Source organism: Jaculus jaculus, chromosome 11 (genome assembly GCF_020740685.1).
Source record: "Jaculus jaculus isolate mJacJac1 chromosome 11, mJacJac1.mat.Y.cur, whole genome shotgun sequence".
In the NCBI taxonomy this organism is placed as follows: Eukaryota; Metazoa; Chordata; class Mammalia; order Rodentia; family Dipodidae; genus Jaculus; species Jaculus jaculus.
In genome coordinates, this window is record NC_059112.1 from 37767541 (window position 1) to 37794745 (window position 27205).

Consider the following 27205-nt stretch of genomic DNA (forward strand, 5'->3'; position numbering starts at 1 on the left):
AGCTTTGCAGCTCCTGACGTGCGCAAACTTACTTGTCTCCTTGTTTCCCATCTCCCCACTTCTGTGCAAGGCCGATGCTTTGTTTCACTCACTGCTCTACTGCCTAAGAAGCATGAACTGAAATAATAACATCGGCCTTAAATTAAGACTTAGGCACTCTTTTCAAATATGTGACTATGTTATTAAACAGTAAAAAAATTCAAGCAAGAAAATTTTATATACTGATGTAGCTCTGCTTCTATTCTTCTTACTGATTTGTCTTTACATAAAATATAAGAGAAAATAAATGTTACATGGCTAGAGAGATGACTCAGTGGTTAAAGGTACCTGCTGGCAAAACCTAACAGCCCAGGTTCAATTCCCCAGTTTCCATAAAAAGTGAGATGCACAAAGAGCACATGCATCTGAAGTTCATTTGCAATGGCAGGAGGCCCTGGCTCATGCCCATCCCCCACCCCAAATAAACAATTGGTTGTTAAAAGAAACGTTCCACCTATCACAGTTGTACTGTTTTCCACTTTAACACAAATTGTGAATTCCGTAATCCTAAATCCCTTAGTTACCAAATGAGAAGAACTAGTCTGTGGTGACCAGCTTTCAAAAAAATGTAGCCTCTCGGGCTGGAAAGATGGCTTAGAGGTTAAGGCATTTACCTGCAAAGCCAATGGATTCGGTTTGACTCTCCAGGACCCACGTAAGCCAGTTACATAAGGGGCACATGCATCTGGAGTTCCTCTGCAATGGCTGAAGGCCCCGGTGTGCCCATTTTCTCTGTCTCCCTCTCTGCCTCTTTCTCTCTCTCAAATAAATAAATAAATGAAATATATTTTTAAAAATACAGCCTCTGAATCAGATGTGTGGCAAAGTTTAAACAAAACTTCCCATTAAGTATCATGGTACTTCCCAGTACTTAAGAACCCTGTACCTTGTTTCATTGTTATTGTACTCACTCTGATAAGCACCATTTCTATAACTTACATTCTGACTTCACTTAAACAAAACATAGGGGAAAAAAACACTCACGAATGAAAACGGTAACATATCATACACTAAAACCTTATACTATTTACTCAAAGGACAATCTTCATACTACAAATATTTATAACCCAAGCCGATATCTATTCAACATTAGTACATACTAAAACGTTTTAAAAATACAGCTGCAAAATAAATAAATTTGATACAATCATATGTTCATGATTACTTTCAAAAACAGGGAAATAAATCTATGGTATTAAAGTAAGGACAGTAGTTAACTTGGAGCAGAGGTATGCTGATCAGCAAGGGCTATGTGGGATATCTGGGGTAAAGACAATGTTGCATCGTTTTTTAAGTATTCACCTTGTGAAAACAGATGAACTGTACAGTGATGATTTATATAAAAAGCTTATGAAAAAGGATCACAGTAATTCAAGGCTACATAAGATAATGTTGATCAGTTCAATAAAAATCAGTCTTCAAGAGTAACTATGTTTGCATGTGAACTGACAGTAACCTTATGCCTATTATCTATACTCACTATACTGTGACTAAGAAGGAAAATAATACATTTTAGAAATAATTGGCTTCCAAAACCTGTTTTAAAATTCAAAGGTGTTAAGCTTTAAATACTCAAGAAGGAAAAGACAGGAGGTTAAGGCAAACCCTATTCTGACACTTCAGACTTGCCAGCGCCTGTGTAGTTGGCCTTAGCTTCTTTGGGTCTGTGACCTCTCCTAGAAAATGAGGGTCTGCTTCACAACTTTGTTGTGAGGACCAAATGAGCCATTCCATGTATAGCACTGAAAGCAGTAGTTCACATGCAGTAATACTGAATCAACTCAAGGTTTTACTCCTATGGGATACTTAATCCCCCAATGATGCTAAGTAAATAGTGTTTCTAGGCTTGCCAGCTGACAGATGAGCACTGAAATGCAACACAGCCCCTTCTTAAAATAACTGTACTTCACCCCATCTCTACAGCGGTCTCATTAACTGTTAGGTTTCTTAGTATTTGAATTTGCCAAAGTAGCTGCTATAGCAGCAATAAATTGGACTTCAGATTTTAATTCTGGAGTATTTAATCCTCCAGATTAAATTCTGGATTTTAATCCTTAATTGCAGCAAAAGATCCTGAAGAATCAGACAACAATTTGGAGCACTGCAAAGGATTTAAGTAACACTATCAGCATATGCTAACCACTGTAAGCACTTTTCCTATTTTCTCAGTAATCCTACTAAGGAGACATATTTAATAGGATGACTGAAATGGCATAAACCCATTTTACTGGACAGCATATTTTATTTGCTTTATTCCAACACCTCATGTAGCTGCCAGTCAGGGTCTCATGATGGTTCACAGGAGCCAGACCCTAACAAAGAAAGAAGGCTATAACTCAGCAGCAGGACTTCTGCTTGAGTGAATTACAGAACAGGTACTTTCTCTTCCAGAGGGAAGAAAGGACTCCAGTATCTAATCCCACTACCTTAATCCTACTTGGTTTAGTGAGAAATTTATCCATCTGTCAGGTGTTAAGCTAGGTGAAAATTTGATAAACCTATTGTTAACAGAAACTTTTCAGAGAGACTGCTCTAAATCAATTTGAAGGCCATAAAATAAAATTATCATCGGTGTTGTGCAAAACAAGAACACACAACCTGCAAAGTGACATGGCTCACTCAGCATGGCAGCAGCCCAAGCTGACACCACACCTGCTGCTTTTCTCTGCCAGCCAGAAAGTGGAGTCTTTACTTTAACACAACTGTCCCTTTCAAATACATCAATGTGGATGTGAGGGTGATCTGGCTGCAACATCTGTCACCCCACTGATTGCCAGGGTTGATTCAGCTGATCTAGCTGGCTAGGCAGGTGTCCCCATCCTCCCTCACTCCAAGTGTGTCTGCTGTGTGCTTGGTCGAAGAGGACAACCTTCTCCAAATAGAGGAGGACCGGTCTTCAGTCAAGGGTATAGGAGTAGCTGCGCTCCCCTGCTAGAACCTCCAAACAAGCTCTCAAATACATCAGTGTAGCAGAAAGTTTCCATTTTAAATGCATCCAGTCTTTTTATACCTTATATTAATTGTACAGTTCTACTTCCAACTATATGTTTGCTATAAAAATTCAACCTGACAAGCTGCTGTACTCCATACAGTATGACTGCCTGTGCACTTTCGGTGCCACAGGCAGTGTCCTGGGTGTACACCTTATGCCTATGTTTATGCAACACAACCTTCCTAAATACTGAGGCAATCAATCCCTCTATTCCCCAAAGGGGAAAAAAGTTAATTCACTGAACACCAAATTACAAAGAATACAGATGTACATGTGTATAATCCTTACAACAATAGGAATTTTGTCCTTCCCCTTCCCTGTGGGAAAAACTGAAGACAAGAGACCTTGAGCTAGGAAACAATACACAACTGAAACACAGGGTTATGCATGGTCACTACGCTCACTGGTAAGAGTGCTTAACTAGTATGCATGAGGCCCTAAGTTCAATTGTCAGCACTACAAATGAATGAAGAATGAATAAATGATTGGTCTCGTTGTGCTAAAGGTGAGTTCATTCCATTATTCCTTGCTATGGTCCCCTACCAGCCCTCCCTCTCCATAGAGTGTTTCAGTAATCACCAGTTCCTGTGGTAGGACAGACAGTCCCTGGATTTGTATTTTCAAGCCATAAGAAGTTGCTGACAAACTGCAGACTAACTGTGCAACAACTATTTATGATGGAATGCTGTAGAAAAATAGGCTATTCCCTGGAGGAACTCGCAACCAATAATAAAGGCAACCAACATCTGTAGTTTTTGAGGTAACTTGCAGTTAGCACAGAAATCTAAGTTTTTAAGAAATTCCAGGACTTTGGATGCAGCACAATAATAGTAGAGTGAGTGCCTAACTAGGTAATGGGAAGGAGAGGAGGAGGGAGGAAAAGATGGAATCCTTTTAATGAATGTATTTACTGAATGTCAAGAAGAAAAATCAGTGTGCACCCTCTCATTAGTTACTTAAGAGTTGAGAACTTCAACCCTCAATCACAAGGAGTAATGTGTTCAGAAACCCACAAAGGAGAACCAGCTGGGGTAGCACACATCTGTTAACCCAGCAGTCCAAAGACTGAAGCAAGCAGATTGCTGCCAGTTCAAGCTCAGCTTGGGTTTACTCAGTAAGACTGTCTCAGAACAACTAACAACAACAATAGTAAAGATTCTTTTTCAATGAAATACCAACGAAGATTCCAAAGCACAATACTTCCTAAAAGCAATGTGGTAGTAAATATACATATAAGTATGTAAGCCTTAAAATATCAATATATTTTAACCTAATAGTATTTTATGTGAATAATCCCCTTAAAATTCAAAATGCAGAGCTGGAAAGATGGCACAGCACTTAAGGAGACTGATTGTCTATGAAGCCTAAGGACCCATGTTCACTTTCACATAAGCCAGATACACAAGGTGGCATAGGTGTCTGGAGTTCGTTAGTGGCTAGAAGCCCTGGCATGCCCATTCTCTCTATGTGCTTCTTTCTCTCTCTCAAATAAATAAATAAATATAATTTTTTAATCTAAAATGTAGAAACTATTTAAGCACGGAAGTGTTTATAACAATATTCTTTAAAGAAAAATGGAAAAAAGTATCTGACAATAGAAATCTATCCAATTATATGTATATATGCATATATACATATATATAATAAATGATTAACACCTTCCATTCTGTTCAGTAGGAAGAAAAAACTCAGACTGTCCAATTTTAAGAAAATACAAAATAGCATCTGTACTGTCCATTTCATTGTGCTATAGAAAACACCTTAGACCAGGTAACTTAGGAACCACAGGAACTTAATGTTCACATGTCCTAGAGCCTCCTGAGAAGCTCAAGATCTGGAGATGGCTCTCTGCGATACAGACTGCACCTTGTACTCAGTCCACTCATGACAAAGAAAATACGCAAAAGGACCTAATAAGCCCCCCAAAGTCTTTTATAGAAGTACTTATCCTGTGCGTAAGAGCATTGCCCATGTTGTCCTAATCAAGCCCCAAAAGAGCAAATCTTACTACTATCACCTGGGAAGCTGGGTTTCAATATGTTAAATATGAGGAGAGGCATACATTCCCACCACAGCACCTCTCCGTAAACAATCTAAAAAGAATACCAAAATAGTTCTTTCTGAAAAGTAATGTTTTACTCTTTTTGCTATACTTCTGTTTATCTTCCAAGTTATATAGTCAAATGAAGAATGAAAAATAGAATTACAATTGAGAAAATATATCTCCATATGTTTAAAAATCCTTTCTACAACATCTATTATACATGGCTAAAATATAGAGATCTTAAAGAAAACGTTGAAGAAGCAAACCAGTCAGACCATGCATGGATTTATGTGGAACAATATGATGTCTCCATTCTGCCATAACTAGAGAAAAAGAAAACCACCAAAGGGGAGAGAGAAATTGTGTGTATTTTTATAAGCTTCAGAGAGACCAAACTGGACAGTAAAAGCAGTAACGAAAAGGAAGTTACTATAGGATCCCTCAAAGAAAAAGTAATGACTGAGCTACAAAAAAGACAAAAAAGAAAGAAAGAAAAGTAAATAAATTCAAAAGGTATGTATGTGGTGGTTAGAATCCATAGAATTTACTGACAGACAAGACAGGGGACTGAACACCTGATGTAGAACAATTGAGCATGGCTCTTGTGATTTGGGTTGAATCATGATTTAAAAAGATAAAACTTGGGCTGGAGAGATGGCTTAGTGGTTAAGCGCTTGTCTGTGAAGCCTAAGGACCCCAGTTCGAGGCTCAGTTCCCCAGGTCCCACATTAGCCAGATGCACAAGGGGGCGCATGCGTCTGGAGTTTATTTGCAGAGGCTGGAAGCCCTGGCGTGCCCATTCTCTCTCTCTCCCTCTATCTGTCTTTCTCCCTGTGTCTGTTGCTCTCAAATAAATAAATAAATAAATAAATAAATAATTTTTAAAAAAAGATAAAACTTAAAGTATATTTCTAACAATACAAGTATCTATTAAATGGGAAATTAGTAAAGTTTAGAGAAACTTTGTTTCTCTTACCATCTATGAGGTATTTAACTGAATAGGGCTTCACTTTCTTCAAATACCTACTATCCTCAGAGAGTTGTTGAAAGGATTAAATGGGATGCATTAAAATTGTATTAAATAAATCAATGCTACCAGAAGTCATAGGATATTATGTCAACACTTAGAATAGAGAAAGTATTCGATAAGTATTTTGTGGGTGGACATACAATTTTAAAAAAAATGGTAAAAAGGCCAAGTCTTCTGATCTGATCTTATAATATGAAAATAAGCCTTCACCAATATGCACTCTTCACAAGAGTGGGAGGGGGGTCATTAGAGTATGAAATCACCTGAGGAGAACTATGGCATATTCTTAGATCTCTGGTACAAAGGAACACAATAACCCAAGTTCTTGAGGGACCAGTATTATACACAGTCAAATATACTAACTAGAATAACAGATCATTCTAAGTCATAATAGTAATTGCAAAAGGTGACAGACCTACCCAGAGACTGATGAGTCAATCTGAATGCAATCAATGAGACCACATGACTTGGAATTTAGATAAACTAACAGAGACTAGGCAGCAAAGAACTACCAATGAGAAGCCAAGGACTGAATGGAGAGTGCAAGTGTCAGGATAACCCAACAGGATTTACAACATAAAAGCAATGTGCAATAATACATTATTTTAAAAAATCAACTTGGACGGGGTGTTGCACGCCTTTAACCCCAGCACTCTGCAGGTAGAGATAGGAGGATCACCATGAGTTCAAGGCCACCCTGAGACTACACAATGAATTCCAGGTCAGCCTGAACTAGAGTGAGCCCCTACCTCGAAAAACAAAACAAACAAATGAACAAACAAAAAAAAATCAGACTCGGACTGCAGAGAGGGCTTAGCAGTTAAGCACTTGCCTGTGAAGCCTAAGGACCCGGTTCAAGGCCCAATTCCCCAGTACACACATAAGCCAGGTGGACAAGGTGACTCATACATCTGGAGTTCGTTTGTAATGGCTGAAGGCCCTGGTGTGCGTGCTTGCTCTCTCGTGCTCACTCTCTCTCTTTCTCTCTCTGCCTCTTTGTCTGTCACTCTCAAATAAGTAAATAAAAATAAACAACAACAACAAAAAAATCAGACTCATTCACCCTAACAGAGAAGACCAGACCAGGAGAAATATATATCCACCTCTGTATTATGCATGGAAAAGTCCTGGCTTTGAGTTAAAACCCCAAAAGAAACAACCCAAACACTATTATCTCAAATGTTGGAATTTACCCATTTTTATTATTGTTCAATTTGCATAAAGTAATGAGTTTTGTGGTGGTATTTTCATACATACTTTTTTTCTTGATTATCCTTCCCCCAGCCCCTAACCTTCTCCCACTTTCTCTCCACAATAGGCCCCCTTCAACCTTCAAATGTGGAAATTTCAAACAATCAAAAGTTTTAAGTCTAGGGCTGGAGAGATGGCTTAGCAGTTAAGCGCTTGCCTGTCAAGCTTAAGGCCCCCAGTTCGAGGCCCGATTCCCCAGGATCCACGTTAGCCAGATGTATAAGGGGCGCACGTGTCTGGAGGTTCTTTGCAGCAGCTAAAGGCCCTGGGGTGCCCATTCTCTCTCTCTCTCTCTCTTTCTCTCTCTCTTTCTCTCTCTCTACCTATCTATCTATCTATCTGCCTCTTTCTCTCTCTGTTGCTCTCAAATAAATTTAAAAAAAAAAGTTTTAGGTCAAGCAGGGCGTCATGGTTCATGCCTTTAATCCCAGCACTAGGGAGACAGAGGTAGGAGAATCGCCATGCGTTCAAGGCCACCCTGAGACTACACAGTGAATTCCAGGGCAACCTGGGCTAGAATGAGACCCTACCTCAAAAAACTTTTTAAAAAACATTTTTTAAAAAGTTTTAAGTCTAAAGTATTAAAATATCAAAGTCCCAAAAATGTAATACTGGGGAAATTTTTTTTTAATTTCCTAACATATACTTATACTTTTAGAAGATTTGAGAAATATAAAAACATAAAAGAGGCAGACCCAGGCATAGTGGTAAACAACTATAATCCCAGCAATTAAAGGCAGAGGCAGGAGAACAGGAATGTAAGGCCAACCTGGATTACATAACAAGCCCCTGTCTCCAAAATAAAAGCAAAACAAAACAAAAACAAAAAAGTTTCACCAGCCACTTTGCAATATGACACAATAGAATAGTTTAATAACATACAAATTTTGCAAGTATAAGCATGCAGGTATCCTAACAGTAGTTGCACAAATGGACCAGGTATACACAGATCACCTGTATTTATTTAAACAAGTTAAAAGTAAAGAATATAAATCCAGGGCTGGAGAGATGGCTTAGCGGTTAAGCGTTTGCCTATGAAGCCTAAGGACCCCGGTTCGAGGCTCGGTTCCCCAGGTCCCACATTAGCCAGATGCACAAGGGGGCGCACGCGTCTGGAGTTCATTTGCAGAGGGTGGAAGCCCTGGCGCGCCCATTCTCTCTCTCTCTATCTGTCTTTCTCAGTGTCTGTCGCTCTCAAATAAAAAAAAAAAAGAATATAAATCCAAATGATGAGACCACTAGAGAACTGTGTACAGCCAGCTTTCCAGTTAGTCATCTGAAATATGATGAATAACCTGTATTTTGACAAGACCAATTAAAAATCATGGAAGCCCACCACCACAGCATCCCAGAATAAAGACCCCAAGAAATGTTACCTTTCATAAATGCAGATGTTCAAAAACGACATCTCTTCATTGACTGAGGGAATTTCATGTATGCTCATAATTCTTATAACAGAGTGAATATTATAATGATGCAGAAGTCAAATTTAAGGAAAAAAATGAACTAGCACCATACCACCCACAGGAATTACAGCACTCAGGATTGTGGCTTTCCAGTTTCCAACATTAAGGAATTTAATCTTTTAGAATTGAAATTTGGAGGACTAAAAGCTTTAGAGACTTTAATCATTAAGGGTTTCAACACACAACATTATGGCATTATGGGTAATGTCTGGGGAAAACTTCAGTCTCAAAGCTGATGCAAAGATATACAGCAGAGGGCTGGAGAGATGGCTTAGCGGTTAAGCGCTTGCCTGTGAAGCCTAAGGACCCCAGTTCAAGGCTCGGTTCCCCAGGTCCCACGTTAGCCAGATGCATAAGGGGGTGCACGCGTCTGGAGTTCGTTTGCAGAGGCTGGAAGCCCTGGCGCGCCCATTCTCTCTCTCCCTCTCTCTGTCTTTCTCTCTGTGTCTATCGCTCCCAAATAAATAAATTTTAAAAAAATTTAAAAAAAAAGATATACAGCAGAAATAAAGGTAAAAGCAACATCTTTCCCAAAGGGTCAAAAAAAAAAAAAAAAAACTCACTGAACCTGCGTCCCGGAGAAAAACTTCCTAAAGTTTAAGGGAAATCAGGAAAATAAAAGCCTAAGCCATTTTCACCAACAATGGTAGCAAACACAGGGAAAACCATTATGGAGCACAGAGCTTCTGATGCAGAAACACAACTAGGGCCACAGAAAGCACCCAGTAACAATGACCCACTGCAGATCTAACAACTGTAAGCCAGTTAGTGGCAAAACCAACTCATCCTACCACATTGACAGTGGGCAAAACAAGAGCACCCATTTCTGGACATAGGTAATGTTTACTTGTCTCAACTGTACTAATTCAATTACAAGTTAATTATAAGACAGATAAAAGCAACAAAAACAGTTTCAATAAATAAAATAAGATGACTCAAATGATAGAAGATGCTACAAATGACTGATTTACAGGTTAACAGATCCAGAAGAAAAGGCTAGCATGGTGGAAGATACAGACATGATCAGTGAACAGGAAATTTCAGAAGAGACATGGAAACTCTAGGTCAAATAATAACTTTCAAACAAGGTATCAAAGATGACAGTATTTCTTTAACATAATTATCTTTTAAAACACTTCAATAGAAATCATCCAAACTGAAGGAGCAAAGAAAAACAAAGTGCTAAGAAGAAACCAGCTGTGTGCATCCCAGTTACGACATATATCAAACAGTCTACTATATATATATTTAAGTAAGATCCCAAAGTAAAAGAGGAAAAAGCTGGAAGAAAAATATCTGAAAAGGCAACAATCATGATTTTCCAAAATAAATGAGATTGCAAACCACAGATCCAAAGTTAGAAAGCCCTCTTTAAATTGTCCAAGTTACAGGTTACCTTAATTAAGCTAGTCAAAGCAAAAGGCTAGGTTAATTAAGCTACCCCTTAACCAAATATCTGAGATAATCAGTTGTAAAACTTACCCTTACTTAAACTATCTGAGATAACCAACTGTAAAAGAGAAATGAATGGCTTGTTTTGACTCACAGTTTAAGAGGCTTCAGTGCACCATTTGTCCCATGGCTCTTGGACCTATAGTTAGGCAGCACATCACATCCAGAAGTATATGGTGGGACAAAGATAATCACTTGATGGTTGACCAGGAAACAACAGGATGGAGACACCATTGTCTTCTAGTCATCTTAAAGAGCATGCCTCCTTTCACCAGGCCCCATTTCCTAAAGGTCCAATGCCTCCTACTATCTCCAGAGAGCTGAGGACCAAGACTTTAACACATGGGCCTTTGGGGAACACAGAGGATTCAAACAATATAAAGACTATAACAAAAGATGGGTCTAAGCTACTCAGAAGCAAACACACTGACAAGATGTACACAACAGTGCAACAGTGACACACAGCCTTGGTAGGTAACCATTAGCTTTCTGATTGCCTAAAAGATGCACACAGTGGAAAGGAACACATAGCTGGATCTGGGAAATGGGTCTGAATCCTATGAAGACAAAGATTATGCTCTCTAATGTCAAACTCAGACTAGTCTCTGTCTTAAAGAGGGGCTATATCCATCCAATTCTCCCTAAATTATAATGCTTATCCAATTTAACCTATACTGACTTTTCTCTCCATTGGAGAATCTGTTTTTTTCTTTATCAGAAGGAAGCAAGACCTGAAGAGATAAACCACCCCTCGCACTTCAGCCAAGCCCCAGCTGAAGCCACAGAGGAATTGGGGAGATAATCAAGAGTGCTGCTTCCATGGTGAGCCTGACAATCAGTGCTGGAGTGAAGGAGACAGATGCTGAGGATACTCAACACTTGCCAAAGCAGAGATCCAGAGGCTCCTAAAAACTCATCACTGAAATAAACTTAAAACTCTCCCACCATAGCTCAGCCACTAGCTGGGGAATCAAGCGTTCAAACACAGACTATGGGACTATTTCACATTCAAAGCACAACTTCCATGAGAATTTATGCCAAGGTGACTCCAGAAAAGGAGGGATCTAGAGGTTGACAAAAGTAAAGTAGAGAAGAAATAGATGTAAGTCTTAAAAACAGTCTCAGGCTGTGGATGTAGCTCAGTAGTGACACACTTGCCTGTGTAAGTCCCTGCTTTGGAAACAGACAATAGAATAAAATAAACTGCAAGTTTGCATTTCAAGGAAATCCAGGTAAAGACTACTGGCCTTAAAAGTGTACTCCTAGAGCGGGACAATGGTTCAGGGGATGAAGAGCCTGCCACACAAATGTGACTGTCGGACTTCAGACGTCCAGAACCCACATAAAGCTGGACACTGCATAAGTGTCTGTAATCCCAGCATGCCTACAGTGGAAGTGAGATGAGGACAAAAGAACTCCCTGGAAGCTCAAAGACCAGTAAGTCTGATTGGTGAATGAAGCAAAGAACAAGGGGCTGACCAGAAAGACCCACAGACCCACCAGAAACCATCTCTCAAGGTCTGGTATTACAGAACCTGGCACCACACCTACAATTTTTACATGGGTTCCAGTCCTCATGTTTGCAAGGTAAACAGTTTACCAACTGAGCTATCTCTCCAGACTGCTTTAATCATTTTATGCACTCAAATTAACCAGCACATTTGAGGCCACTGTCTACTTGTTTTAAGTAACAATTAAAAAATGGCTGACTTTGCAATAAATACTGAATGGTACTATAATACATTATCGAGTATACATACTATCTAATGCGACCTAAAAGGGGTTTCTTTGTTGTTGTTGTTGCTTGACTGGTTTGGTTTTGTTTTGTTTTGTTTTGTTTTGTTTTGTTTTGTTTTGTTTTGTTTTGAGGTAAGGTCTCACTCTAGCCCAGGCTGACCTGGAATTCACTGTGTAGTTTCAGGATAGGCTCCAACTCACAGTGCTCCTACCTCTGCCTCCCTGGGATTAAAGGCATGTGCCACCACGCTGGGCCTCAAAAAGGGTTTTTTAAGTACTTCAAACGCTACATGAGTAAACATTATGGACACTTCCTAGTTATAAAGAGGTAATAAATGCAAATTAACTTTTCTGAATTTCAAATTCAGAACATGCAAATTATCCCTTACTATTTTCTTTTAATAAATATACAAGAGCTCTAATGATCTATAGATCTTCACTCTGAAGCCTACTTCTAGGAACCAGCATGAGCATCAGGGAAGTCTTTCGGAACCACAAAGAGCACGCAGTCTAAGAACAGTCCTTGTCAGTCCTTGCCTCCTCCTGTACTTCCACTGCCATGCCACACTCCAAAAACAAGCCTCAAATTCTACTGCTTCCCTAGTCTACTCCATTATCAACTCTCAATACACAGCATAACCACTTCCTAGACAATCCCCCTACTACTCTTAATACCAACAATTCATTCCCCAAAATCAACACTCTTCAGGTCTTTAAAATGCAGATCACGCAGAAACTGGAAACTTTGAACACTGTTAGATTACAAAATGGTGCGACCACTATTCAGAAGTATGAGAATTTTCAAAAACTAGAAAGCAGAAGCAACCTAAGATCCAACAACCCCACTTGTAGATAAGCAGTCAACAGTACTGAAAGCAGGACTCTGAAAAGGTATCTGCACATGCATGCTCACAGCCACATCTTTATTCACAAGACTCCAAGTGTCCCTAAAGGTTGACAGGTATGGGCAAGTGCATGCTCACAGCAGCATCTTTATTCACAGGGAACACCAACTGTCCCTGAAGGAAGAGTGTATAAAGAAAACGTGGTATACATGTAAGATGCAGCACATCAGCCTAGACAGGAAATTCCACGACATGTGACACACCCTTGATGTGTATGCCAAGTGGAAAATGCTGTTAACAAGAAGACAAATAACCAAAGAGTCTACTTATATGGTGTTTAAAGTTATCTACAGAAATCAATTTCATAGAAACAAAAAAAAAATGAGACAATGGTTACCTGAGGCTTGGGAAATACAGTGGATATAGTTTCAGTTTCATAAACATGAAAAAGTTCTGGTAATCAACAATTTGAAAATACCTAACACTAGTGAATAGTACATTTATAAATACTTCGTTATGTATTTTCCCCACAACCTAAACAAATTATTCAAGTCAAACACATATACATACACATACCACTTCACTTCGTATCATGTTCTAAGTAAGCCCAACCACAGTAACAAGGTCAACAAGGCTCTTTACCTCCCTCAAGTTGCTCAGTAAAAGACATTCTCTTACATCCCCAACTCTTCAGACCTGACTCATTATTGTACTTCAAATAACACCTTAAATGTGACCTAATCCTCCCTAGCCAACCCACTTGAATGAGCAGGTGCCCCAGGCCATAAACATTAATTTCTATTTCGTATGTTTCCTTTTGTTCAAGATTATTTCTCATAACTTTAAAATTTTTGTTATTTTCCCCGGTGAAATACAAACTTTCTGGAAACAAGGACCTCATAAATCCTACTTATCTGCTTCCCAACACTTCTCATAAGCCTGTAAATACAATTGGCATCCAAGGACTTATTAATTTCACATTTAAAATTTACTCTAAGAGTACATGCTTAGCATACACAAGATTCTTGGGGCCAATGAACTCCATAAAAAAAAAAAAAACTGAACTTATTCTATATTAAAACATATACCTTAGCCAGGCATGGTGGTGCATGCCTTTAACCCCAGCACTCAGGAGGCAGAGGTAGGAGGATTGCCATAAATTCAAGACCACCCTGAGACTACATAGTGAATTCCAGGTCAGCCTGGGCTAGAGCAAGACACTACCTCAAAAAAACAAAACAAAACAAAATATATATATATACACACACACACACACACACACACACACACACACGCCTTAAAGAAAAGACTGTAAAGAAATAAAATTTTGACTTACAATTGAGGTAAATATAGTTCTTGAATTTTATATAATAAACTTTTAAATTCAGAAATAAAAGTTTTTAAAAATCTACCATTTCAACTGCAAAATACTCAAATAGTTCAGTTATATAAAATAATAAAAGTATACTAGGAATGTAGCACATGAAAGAGTGGTTGTTTACATACGGCAGCCTATACCAGGGAGAGCAAAGATCCATTAATGTGACAAGATACTCAACTGCCTATCACTAGCACAGCCATCTCTACCACATCTCCCAGGGCCGGAGAGACACAAGGAAATGATGACTTAACTTTGAGTGCTGCTTGCACTGCTAGCCTGACAACCAGGTACTTACATTTACCTGGATCTATGTTAAGCAGTTTAACAGACTACTAACTCATTTGTTCTCCAAACCTCATTTTAATAACATGGAAATATAAGTACTAATATGTTAAGTAACTTATCCCTATCAGATTGACAGTAAAGTTCATATAAAATCCCTCTTATAGTCTGGTGCTATGTTCTTAATCACACTATACAAAAGCAAACTGAGAGCCCACATGAAAGTTCTAGATATGAGATGTGGAGCCTAAATAGCCACACTCCCTCTCTTAAGGACTATTCATGACAACAAAGCAAACAGAAATTACTTACTTAATAAGGATACTGGCTTTTTACAAAGCATACTTGGGACATATATCGTATCACTGGCCTCAGAAATTACATATTATGTATGAGTCATTTGAAAGATTCAAAATACTTCAAGCAAATATTGGCTATTTTACAAAAATAAATGAAGGTGGAACTGAAAAGACAGTTGGACTATTAAGATCTATAATTCAACACTACTAGAACATGTAATCCCACTGCTTCTCCAGCCTTATTTCCTAATCCAACCTGAATTATACTCTATACTTTAACCTAAAGATCATTAGCACTGGAGGACTTTAAGGTCCAAACTGCTTGAGAACACTCCTAAACTCCCAATACATGTAACCACTTACTAAGAGAATACAACCCCCTCACAGGATTCTCTAAGGATTCAGAGATGAGGCACACACACTGCTGCTATAAATGTGGCCATGAGAGTTGGCATAAGGCAAGCAGACGCCCCACTAACTACATGACCTCCTGGGTGTTTACCATCACCATCACACCTAGTATTTTCATTCTGGAGAACCAGTATCTACACAGAGTCATTCCCTACTCAAGACTCCTACTTTCAGACTCCCCTATGTGACAAACTCACATTCTCAGCAAATATCTCCACTCTGGAAACAGAACTCCATCTTTGTAATTCCGAAAAACAACACAGACTCTTAACACCTCCATCACAATGTATCAATATATAAGTAGGTACAGCTCCTACTTACTACAGAAGACTTCAGGACTGGGTGAGTATCTTACTGATTTTGAAAAGTGCATGCCTTTAATTCCAGCACTTGGGAGGCAGAGGTAGGAGGATCACCATGAGTTCAAAGATGCCTGGAGACTACATAGTGAACTCCAGGTCAGCCTGGGCTAAAGAGAGACCCCACCTACCTCAGGGGGGAAAAAAGCCACTGAAGTCTTGTTTGCTTACTTACTTGTTTAATACAGAGGGAAAGCAGTGAAAAAGGGTGAGCAAAAAAGAACTACACATGTGTCCTCATCACATCTCATTTCAAAGGAGAAAAGGGCAAAAACTGTAGCTCAGAGGTGGGGAGCTTGCCTAGTATGGGCAAGGTCCTGGGAGGTATCCCTGGCTTCCTGAGTAGGGCTGGAACCACACACAGTGTATGTTTACCATTGCAAATGTACAACAAAAAAAAGCTTCTAATAAATATCCTAGTGTATACTTTTCTAACTTCAATGAAGTATATTCACAAAATATATACTTAAGGTGTATACTACTTCGTTTGGTAGGTTGTATACATAGTGAAATAGTCACTATAATCAAGATACTCAACCTATCAGATACCTTCCATCCTTACTTTTACTTTCAATGTGATGAGACTACTTAAGATCTAGTCTCTAGCAAATTTCAAGTATACTGTACTGTCAATTATAGTCACAGTGGTGTTGATTACATCTCCAAAATTTATCTTGCATATCTGAAACATTGCATCCCTTGCCCAACATCATCCTCTATTGCCCTGCCTTCCAGCCATGGTAACCGCTATTCTACTCTCGAGTTTGACATGTTAGGATTCCACATAAGATCATGCAGTAACTGTCATTCTATTATTGGTTTACTTTATTTAGCATAATGTTGACCAGGGTCATCTGTGTGGTCACAAATGACAGAATCTCCTTCTTTCTTAAGATTGAATAATATTCTACTTTATATATCTGTGGGTCATTTTCTTCAACCATTCATCCATCAACACACATTTAAGTTGCTTAACATCTTGGCTACTCTGAATAATACTGAAAAGAACATGGAAGTGAAGATATCTCTAAAAGGTGTAGTTAGCAAATGTAGGAATGCAAGTAGGTAAGTAACAAACTTTATGTGAATGTGCTCCAGGCAAGTTACAGGTTTATATTGTTCCTAAAATTGTTTCAATGTCAATTTCAGCATCTTTTTTTAAACAATACTTTTATTTATTTGAGACAGATTGGGAGCTCCAGGGCCTCTTCCACAGCAAACGAACTCCAGACATATATGCCACTTTGTGCATCTGGATTTACATGAATACTAGGGAAATGAACCAGCAGGCTTTACAAGCAAGTCCCTTTAACCACTGAGCAATCTTTTGAGTCCCAATCATACCTAGCTCCTCAAGTGATGGCTACCACAAAAACAGTAACTAAATAATATTCTTAAACTATACACATACACATACATATTCACCAAAACTTGACTTTAACCCTCATTCTTGCTTAGACACACTCTAACAGATCTAAAACCTGAATACATATCTGTGAATTGAACTGTAGGCAATCTGACTTTGCAAGAAAGTGTCTTTAAACTGGGTATGGTGGCTCACGCCTTTAATCCCAGCACTCAGGAGCAGAGGGAGGATTGCTGTGAGTTTGAGGCCTCCCTGAGACTACATAGTGAATTCCAGGTTAGCCTGAAAAGAGAGAGAGACCTACCTCGAAAAATACAAAAAGATAGTACCTGTAACTGCTGAGCCACCTCCTCTGTAGTCTTAAAGGTTTGTAAACTGATAGCCAGAAGAAAGAAATAGGAAGAACATGCGTGAGCTGGAAAGAAGGGAGTCAGTGGAGTGGGGATAGGGAAGAGAAAACAAAGGATGATCATGGAAGGGAATTATGATCACGGTATACTGTGTGTTTGTATGGAAGTTGTCCAAAAGTTTTAAAATTGAAAAAGAAGTGTGTCAGACAAAGGGCTCAAAGATGGCAATGATTTAAGACAGTGGGAAAAGAGAAAATTTATCAGTAATGGAAAAGTCAAAAGTTTATTGGTGGAGGATAAAGAAGGGACATTAAGATTACCTAATTATTCAACTTAGGGTGTTTTTAGAAAGAAAAACAAACAGTAGTGACAAGAAAAGAGGAAAAACCTGGATCTGTGAAATAGAAGTACATTAAGTAGCAGATAAAAATTTCAAGTAAAGACTGGGCATGGTTGCACAATAGTACAGTAATCCCAGCATTGGGAAACTGAAGGGAAGTGTAGTGGGAGAAGAATGTAGAGTTCAAGATCAGCCTGAGCTAAACTTCAAGTAAGTATTTAAAAGCTGATTTTACTTATTAATACTCACTGAACTACAAATTACCTTCTTTACTACAGGGATTTTCATGACGCTGTTTAGTGTTCAGTAATCCCATAAAGTATTCCCCCTGAGAATTTTAAAAGTAAAAACCCAGCCCTTAATTCAAGTAACCGTTAAAAACATAACAGAAAGTGCTCCACTTTCATAAAATGGCAAGTTTAAGAAAATCAATGAGAAAAGCTGAGAAAGAGAAGCTCTTGACCACAGGAAAAGCAGCAGCACCCTGCTAAAAGGCCGAGATCTATAACGCACACATGCAAGAAGAAACACTTGAAGAAGGCCTTTCACTGTGAGTCCAAGTAAACTGTTCTTGCAAATACTCACCACCACTGTTAAGGAATCTATCCCTTTTAGTCTTAAACCTAATGTCATTTCACTTAAAATAATATAGTTGACAAAGCCTAACAAAAACTGATCCTCAAGAATGCAGCCATGATGATGGTGCAGGAGCACTTCAAAGGCCAAATGAAATAAAGCCAAATCAAATCAATCATTGGCTTGGGGTTCCCTACCCCCACCTCAGAACTTTCCTAGTAATGAAGTTCTCTGAGGAGGAAGTGTTCAGCTAGAAGAACACAAGATTGAGAACTGTGATTTAGGAGAGAACTATCCTTCCTACCAACAACAAAGACACTAGTGAAAGGAAAAGCTTTACTGAAAGTAGGAGCAGAAAATGTCAAGAAAGACCAACTACCTGCTAATATAAATTAGACCTAGATGGATAAGGGAAAGAGCAATCCACTTACATTTAGCATTAGCAATTATCACCTACAGAGCAAGCCTGAATTTCACATAGTAAACTCAAAAGTTAATTTTGAAACAAACAGTATGTCAGACTTATTCACAGAAGAAATTGGAGGTAGATTGAAAGGTCTAACTCAGCTCAAGCTGAAAACAGTTTTCTTTACTAGGAAATACATAGAGATATTTAAATATAGGGCTGGGAAAATGGCTCAGGGGCTAAAGGTGGTTGCTTGCAAGGCCAGCTGACAGGAATTCAATTATCCACATAAAGCTAAATGAAAAAACATGGCGCAAGTACCTGGCATTCATTTGCAGTGGCAGGAGACCCTGGTGTGCCCACACATGTGCATATACACAAACTGCTAGGGCTACAGAGATGGTTTAGCAGTTAAGGCACTTGCCAACAAAGTCTAAGGACCCATGTTCAATTCCCCAGGTCCCACATAAGCCAGATGCACAAGGTAGCACATGTATCTAGAGTATGATTGCAGTGGCTGGAGACCTTGGCATGCCCATTCTTTTTAATTTCTATCTGCCTCTCTCTCTCTTAAACAAATAAAGATAAAATAAATTAAAAAGTGAGACCCTACCTCAAAAACAATTTAATTAAAAATAAATACAGAATCCTTAAGACTTGATCTTGCAAATATATTATTGTCTTTGGCTATTAGTGTTTTGAATTTATTTACCAAACAGCTGGAAAATATATTTACAATTGTTTTGTTTTTAACTTTGTAAATCATCACCTATGCTCACTCATATAAAAGTAACCTAATATGGTGATAAATGGGCCTCTCTGAAATAAAAGTGATAACTGTGTTTCTTCTTGGGCTTTTCCAAGACATATATTTAGAAACTCTAATTGTTTAAAATTAAAAGATAATTCATATGTCTTAGACTTATAAATAGCCAGACTCCTTTCTAACTCCTTTCTAAGAATAAAACAAATTTTATACAATTTCTTCTACACATTTTTATAGCCACTACATAAATGAAATTCTCAATCCTCTATTTCTACAGTTTCTGATGAGCTCTTTTACCTCTATCATCTGCTCACTTCCATCCACCCAGAATTAACTTCATCAAACACAGCTCATGTCTCAGGCTCATGTTCAAATAACCATAGTGTCCCTTGCCCCTTAGTGGCAGGACAACAGATTTTGAATTCTAAGAGTTTACTCAAAAGCTCTGTGTATCTTTAAAAAATTAAATTTATATTCTCCAGAACATGTGCACAATACTTTTGAAATGTTTTAAATTATCAATTTTTAATGTTTGTTTCCCAACTAATGTAGCAGAATCTGTAAGTCAAGAAAAGTTACCCTGTTTTTACTATGACTACCCATACTCCGCAGCACATGGCCCAGTTTAGAAGTGCTGACACTTCCATAGGTATCAAAAACACTTGGGAACATTGAAGTGCCTCGGTGATTTGGACCCAAGCTTGTCTCCTTTCACTTCTCACTACGCTACATACACTCAAGGCATAAAAACTCTGAAGACAACAATTAACTTTCTCCTTACTCTCACATATGCCTCTCCTTAGAAAGTTTCATTCACCTCCACAGGAAATCTATCCACCAGGGTCTCTCAATTCCTACCAAAGTACCCTACAGCAAGTTCTTCTTTTCCACAGCAGTTTGTTCTCCATCACTGTGCTGATCCAAGTCTTTCTCATATTTAGTTTGATAAGTAAGGTTATACGCAGCATAGAGCTTAAAAAAAAAATCAAAACGCTAAAAGCATAGAAATCCAGGTCAACCTCTAACTCTGCTTCCTAGTAGGTATGACCTTCAGCAAATTCTTTGAGATCACAGGCCATCAGTTTTTTGTAAGAGTAGGCTATTCTTCCCCAGGTCTCTGCCTTGTGATCTGTCTGGAAGCAGTTCTCCAGCTGTCTTCGAACTCACAGTGATTCTACCTCAGCCTCCCGGGTACTAGGACTAAAGAAGTGTGCCATCAAACCCAAAAGAGAAAAAGAGAGAGAATGGATCCATCAAGGCCTATAGCCACTGCAAATGAACTTCAGAAGCATGTGCCACTATGCATCTGGCTTTACATGGGTCCTGGGAAATCAAACCTGGGCCCTTTGACTTTGAGAGCAAGTGCCTTAACTGCTAAGCCATCTTTTCAGCCCTGAAATATTTTTTAAGTACATTATTTATTTGAGAGAGAGCAGGTAGAGAGAATGGATGCACCAGGGCCTCTAGCCACTACAAACTCTGCTGTACATGGGTACTGAGGAATCAAACTGGAGTTCATAGCTGCCTCTTTCTCTTCCCCATTTCCTCCCCCCTCAAAAATTAAAAAATAAATTAATTTAAAAAACATTTTGTTTATTTGAGAAAGAGGAGAGAAGAGAAAGAGGCCTCCAGATGTATTGTGCCACCTTGTGCATCCAGCTTTACATCAGTACTGGGGAATCAAACATGGGTTCTTTGCTTTGCAGGCAAGCCTTAACTGCTAAGCCATCTCTCCAGCCCAACTTAAAAAAAATGAAAAAATAAAAAAAAAGGTTTTATCTAGCCAGGAATGGTGGTACATGTCTTTAATACTGGCACTATGGAGGCAGACAGGAGGATCACTGTGAGTTTAGGCAAGCCTGAGACTACATGGTGAATTCCAGGTCAGCCTGGGCTAGAGTAGGACCCTATCTCAAAAAAAAAAAAAAAAGTTTTAGTCTTATTGGCTGTCCTGACCTCCAGGTCCCTACTCTAGTAAGCCCCTCATCCCACATGGGCTCCCTACCCACTTCTGCCTTCCACATAGCAGAGCTCTCTCTACTTTATTCTCTTTCCTTCCCTTAATATAATAAAGCCTCTCTAAAGTCATTTTTGGTTTTTTATTGTTGTTGTTTTGGTTGTTTGTTTTGTTTTGTTTGGTTTGGTTTTTCAAGGTAGGATCTCACTTTAGCCCACTTACCTGGAATTTACTATGTAGTCTCAAATTTACAGTGATCCTGCTACCTCTCCCTCCTGATGAGCACTGGGATTAAAGGTGTGATCCACCACACCCAGCATATCTTTTTTTTTTAATAATTATATTTATTTGCAAGCAGAGAGGAGAGAATGGGCACGCCAGGTCCTCCAGCCACTACTAATGACTTCATATGCATGGGACACTTCATATTTGGCTTTACATGGGTACTGGGGAATCAAACCTGGGGTCAGTAGGCTTTGCAGACAAGTGCCCTAACAACTAAGCCGTAACTCCTCTTTTAAATCTTAAAAAAAAAAAAGTTAAAATAAATAAAATTACGATCTTGAATAAAAAAAGAGCAGGTACCTAACAGTCTCAGAATCAAAACACGTTTTATGTAAAGTACTTAGTCTAGTACTGACACCTGGTAACAGTTTAGTTACTGTACCTGTTATCACCTGCCCATGCTAGTATGAATTCCCAATGTGCAGACTCGAGCCTTCCTCTTCTGTATTCTTTCACATTCCTAGTTTGCTATATCTTGCACATACTTAATTACTGTTTGGTTGATGAAACTTGATCAAGTCTGAAAAAAGTTTCATTAGTTCTCAGCACAGACCAAACACTAATGAATATCAGAAATAGCTTGCCAGTCATTATTAATTGTAATTTTTAACATATGCTTAAACTGCTTATACTTTAGATCTACACATGCATAATTCAGGTCTCCAAACATCATATTAAAAGTACTCACAATTTAGCAATGACATATCAATAAGTAAAATGCTTAATACCTGAGAAAAATAATTTAATCTAAACACAACATAACATGGAGTATCCAACCACAAATCGAGTCATAAGCAAATTATCCCTATATGGGTCTTCCTTTTTGTAGCAAAGTAAGCTAAATCTTAAACCTACATTTCCAAAGGGTCCATATGACTTTTCCTGTGATATGAGATCCTCACCAAAGACCAACAGTTCCTGATAGTCTCAAGAAAAGTAGCAAAGAAGGCAATGTTTTAAACAAAGATCATACCTAATTTTCAATCCTTCAGAATAAACTCAGTGGATACCAGTAGATCATGCACCCCATGGCTAGCAATAACAATACATCAAACTTAAAATTTTACTATGCAACATAAAAAATTTTGGTTCTACATAATCAGAACATTTACCCACTGAATTCTGGAAGGGTAATATAAAAAAGAAATTATGAGCACTTCTTTATTATGACAATATGTTTGGATGGTTTGCCATTGTCTGTAAGCACATTTTTTGGGGTGCTCTCAAAACTAAGCACAAGTCAGATTGAAAGGCAATTTATTCTTAAAATACACTAAACGGGAACCCTTACATGGCAAATTTCAGTGAAAAAGAATTTTTCTAGATTTAATTAGCAAACCAGAGAAAGGTCCTAATGTAAGTATTAAAGCTACCAATCTGGAGAGGAAAACAGAAAGTGATTTAACTGTCATTTTACAGAACTATTAAGAATACTGGGACTCGAGACATGGCTTAGCGATTAAGCGCTTGCCTGTGAAGCCTAAGGACCCTGGTTCGAGGCTTGATTCCCCAGGACCCACGTTAGCCAGATGCACAAAGGGGGGCACGCATCTGGAGTTCATTTGCAATGGCTGGCGCGCCCATTCTCTCTCTTACTCTCTGCCCCGCGCTCGCTCACGCTCGCTCTCTCTCTCTCTCTCTCTCTCTCTCTCTCTGTCGCTCGCAAATAAATAAAAATAAACAAACAAACAAAAATAGGTAGCTATTTTGAAAAAAATACTGATAATTAAATAACAGCATTAATAAGACGACAAAAAGAAAAATTCTACTCTTAAGCATTCTTTCAAAAATTTTCAGTTGTTCCAAATTCACAAAGTGTAGTTCCCTATTATTTGATGGTCTACTCTATCCACTATTGACAACTAGCATGTAAATTGGGAGCATTTTATGTTTGTCTGAAGTTCTTCCTCAAGTGTAAAACAACACTGATATATGATGTTCTGGACTTAGCATGACAAATGGAACCATTAGTTATTCACATAGTCTAAAATATCGACAATGGTCTTGTAAAATCCATGAATTCAAAGCAATTTCCAATGTTTTAATTTTATGAAGTTTTTCAATCTACTTTTTCCAAGATATTTGTCCTACTGACTATATTTATGTAAGTTTATTGAAATCACTGCAATTTAACTTGGACACACTATAGCTTTACAATTCTAAACTTTAAATGGAAATGTTTAACTTGTCAAAATCAGAATTGTAACAAAAAACAAAGAATTAAAACCAACAGAAGTAATTCCAGGATTAACAAAAATTTAGCATAAATTCATTTTGTTTGGTGTATCAGATTTTTCCCAATAAAAATCACCTTATCTTTTTCGCAATGCTATTAATAACTACAGAGAAACTTAAACCTTAAGGATTACAGATTACTAAAATTCCATGTGAGGTAATTTTGTTTATAGAATGTGTGTAGTATTAAATATAATTAAGTTAATAAATGCCAAAATTCTGAATCGTTTGCCTTTCTACCAATTACATTTGATAAAGCATTATGAAATTTTTGTTAATCAAAATTTCTGCCCCCAAGACCAAGAGCTATAGACCTATAGCTTCTGGAAGCAAAAAAAGTTCTAGTCCACTCCCAACATGAGGCATTAAATAACCCTCAACCTATAACTCTATTTTACTACGTTAACACTACTCTTTACCACATTATCTGCCACATTTACATTGAAAAATAAAAATTATTCAAGCCTGAAACTATCCAATCTATCTTCCAGACTACTACTGACTGCTCAGAACACTGATATTCTATAATCTTTGATCCATAACCAGTGACAGGTTTGCTGTTTCAACTTCCGTTTCACAGGGTTTGGTGTTTCTGGCTACGCTCAATATGCTGGTCACTAAATTCTATGTGTTACAACTTCCACAGTGCCTGACAAAGTTTACTAAACTTTCTCCTCTCTAGAAGAGTAAATATCCTGTCAAAGAACTCAGAGATTAAATGCTTGGATCTGAAGAATATAGCTCCTGAGCACTTTCCAGAGCAGCTGCTAGTGACTTCCAGACGCCTGTTGGACTATCACTTTAGTTAACAAATGATGGGTCATCTTGTCCCCCCCCTTTACTTTTTTCCTCTCCAATCTTGCTTTTCCTGCAGAAAACCTACAGATGTACTTTGAAATAAAGTGAGTACTAAGAGAAATGAGTTACTTTAGCTCCAAGCAAATCATTCCAGGATCTTTACATCACTGCTGAAGCCACAACAGTTCAGTTATATAAGACAACACAATGAAGGCTTTAAAAAGATACAATTTTCTACTTAACCTTACCCAACATACCCGCTTCAGTATGCGCCAGAACCTTCTATATTTAAGATTTAAAAAAAAGCTAGTGCAGTGGATCAGAACTGCACTGCTCAAACACACGTCACAAATATCCTGCAGTTGGTAAATTTCAGGTGTGTTTCTGGTTACCTGATGAGCCTTCTGTACCTTCTCATCCAGGGATGCTTTCAGTAGCAAATACTTTCCATCCCTTAAAACGCCCTCCCTTCCACCCCTCAAACACACAGTAGATTCGGATGTCCCTTCATACTAAGGCAACCGCTAATGCCACTTAGGTGGTGAGAGTCAAAGAATCCTGCAGCAGCTTCCCCCCAGGGACGCGGTGCTCAGCGGGGTTCCCACCCTGTGAGCCTACAGGCCAGCTGCCTTTGCAAAAAGCAGCTCCGAGGCCGCGGAGTACCGCATTGCTGCTGCTGCTGCCGCCGCCGCCGCCGCCTCCAGCAGCTTTAGAGGAAAAGGGGAAAGTCGCCCAGCACCCTGCAGACAGACCCCGGTAGCCCTTCTGCGACACGAAAGAGAAACCACCGCATTGCTCAGCTGGGAAGAGCGGAGGTTACAACCGAAGGGCGGGGAGGCTAATGCCGTCGAGGGCGAGGTGTCGGGTGAAAAAAGAAAAAAGAAAAAGACTTCCGAAGCGAGGGAATGGCCACCGATCAGCGGCCAGGACGCCGGCGTCCAGGAGCCCAAGTTCCGCATCCCACATCGGTTCGGGGTCGTCGAGGAGCGAGCGGCTCACCCGCCGCGCCCCGGGACCTGCCGGGGCCACGAACCCGCCGCCCCGCCGCCCGCGCCGGCCCTCACCTGTCAAGAGCGCCGGGCGGTCGCCCACCGCCGCGGAAGCAGAGGCGGCGGCTCCGGCCGAGCCGGTGGCCTGTCGGCCGCAGAGGTGTTTCGGTACCAGATGGCATCCGTCCGCCGCTCCGGCCACCAACAGCCCGAACAGCAGCAGCGCAGCCCAGCGCCGCCGGGGAAGCGAGCTCGCGGCCGGGCCGGGCGTCGCGGCGGGATGAGGAGGAGGAGCGGGAAGAGCGCGCGGAGGCGCCCGGGCCGCCGGCCACCCGTCCGTTCCGCGAGGCGCCGGCGCCGCCACGGCCACGGCCGGAGACTCCCCAGGCGGCTCCGGTAGCCTGGGACGCGGCTTCCCGCCGTGCTCCAGCCTGGTCCCCTCCGCAGCGGCGGCCTCCGGAGCTCGGGTCCCACGGTCGTTCATTGGTTCCGGTTATTTTGAAAAAAAAGAAGTGTGCGGGGGAGAGCGACAAGGCTTGGCGTCCTCGGGCCGCGCGCGACACCCGCGCAGCTGCCGCGGGCACACCGGGATCCGCTCGCTGCTCTGGCTAAGCACCAGCCCAGCGCCCGCGTCGCCGCCGCCGCCGCCGCCACCGCCGCCGCCGCGGCGCATCCCCCCGCCCCCTCCGGCCCGCGCTCGTCGTAGTACCACGCTGGGCCGGGACGCCTCCCTCGCTCGCGGCCTCCCTCCTCCCCTCACACACGCCACTCGCATACCGATCCCCCGCCTCCCGCGGCCGCTCCAGCGCGCAGGCGCAGTGCTGCCGGAGCTGCGGCACCGCGCGTGCGCGGCGCTCCGGAACCCGCCTCTCTCCCCCCTCCCCTCCCGAGGGCGTGGCCGCGCACGTGGGCGTGCCACCGCGGACGGTTCTAATGCGGCTGCCCGAGCCCCGGGAAGAGGAGTGGAGTGAGAAGTCCTCCACCGGGTTTACGCGGCTGGGGTGAGGGTCGACCCCCGGGGCCCAAGAGAAAGTGTGTGGACATCCCAGATTGTTCGGGCGACTTATTGCTGTGGAGAAAGCAGCAAAAAGGACTTGCATGGGTCAGAAAAAGTCATGCACTAAGAGAAAACCGGGCCGTGCCCACCACTTCGTCGGAGGTGGGGCTTGCCCTTAGCCGCTCTGCAGAATGGAGGTTGGCATAGGGTAGAGTTTTATTTACTCGTCAAACACTTTAACAAAGCATTCCTCCGTGCCCGCGCGCTTGGCATGGCTCCTACACACTGACATAGCATGTAGCTCGTCCTTAGCATCGCCATGGTACCCATGAGAAAACTCCAGCCCTGAAACGTTAATGACTGGGATGCACTGAAAGGAAACGGGAAAGCTGGCTCTAGCTTCCTTCCCCTGGGTGCAGAGTTGACCTGCAGTCGTCACTATTCTCGCCCCTTCCCACAGTCTGGGTCAGCCGAACAGGTTGCCTGGACAACGGCGTAAACTACCTACTTGCAATGAGGCAAGGTTCTCGTGCATGCAAGATGTGCCTCCTC

The 27205-nt window shown here is 40.4% G+C and overlaps 1 protein-coding gene across 1 annotated transcript in view; it reads right to left on the reverse strand.

Annotated features, from left to right (window-relative positions):
• Stim2 (stromal interaction molecule 2) overlaps nucleotides 1–26271 on the reverse strand; it is a 180406-nt gene extending 154135 nt beyond the window's left edge. The window contains exon 1 of the mRNA XM_004656103.2: nucleotides 25732–26271. Coding sequence (XP_004656160.2) covers nucleotides 25732–26140 — 409 coding nt within the window. The 5' untranslated portion in view covers nucleotides 26141–26271. The remainder of the gene's footprint in view (nucleotides 1–25731) is intronic.
• Nucleotides 26272–27205: the final 934 nt, after the last annotated feature.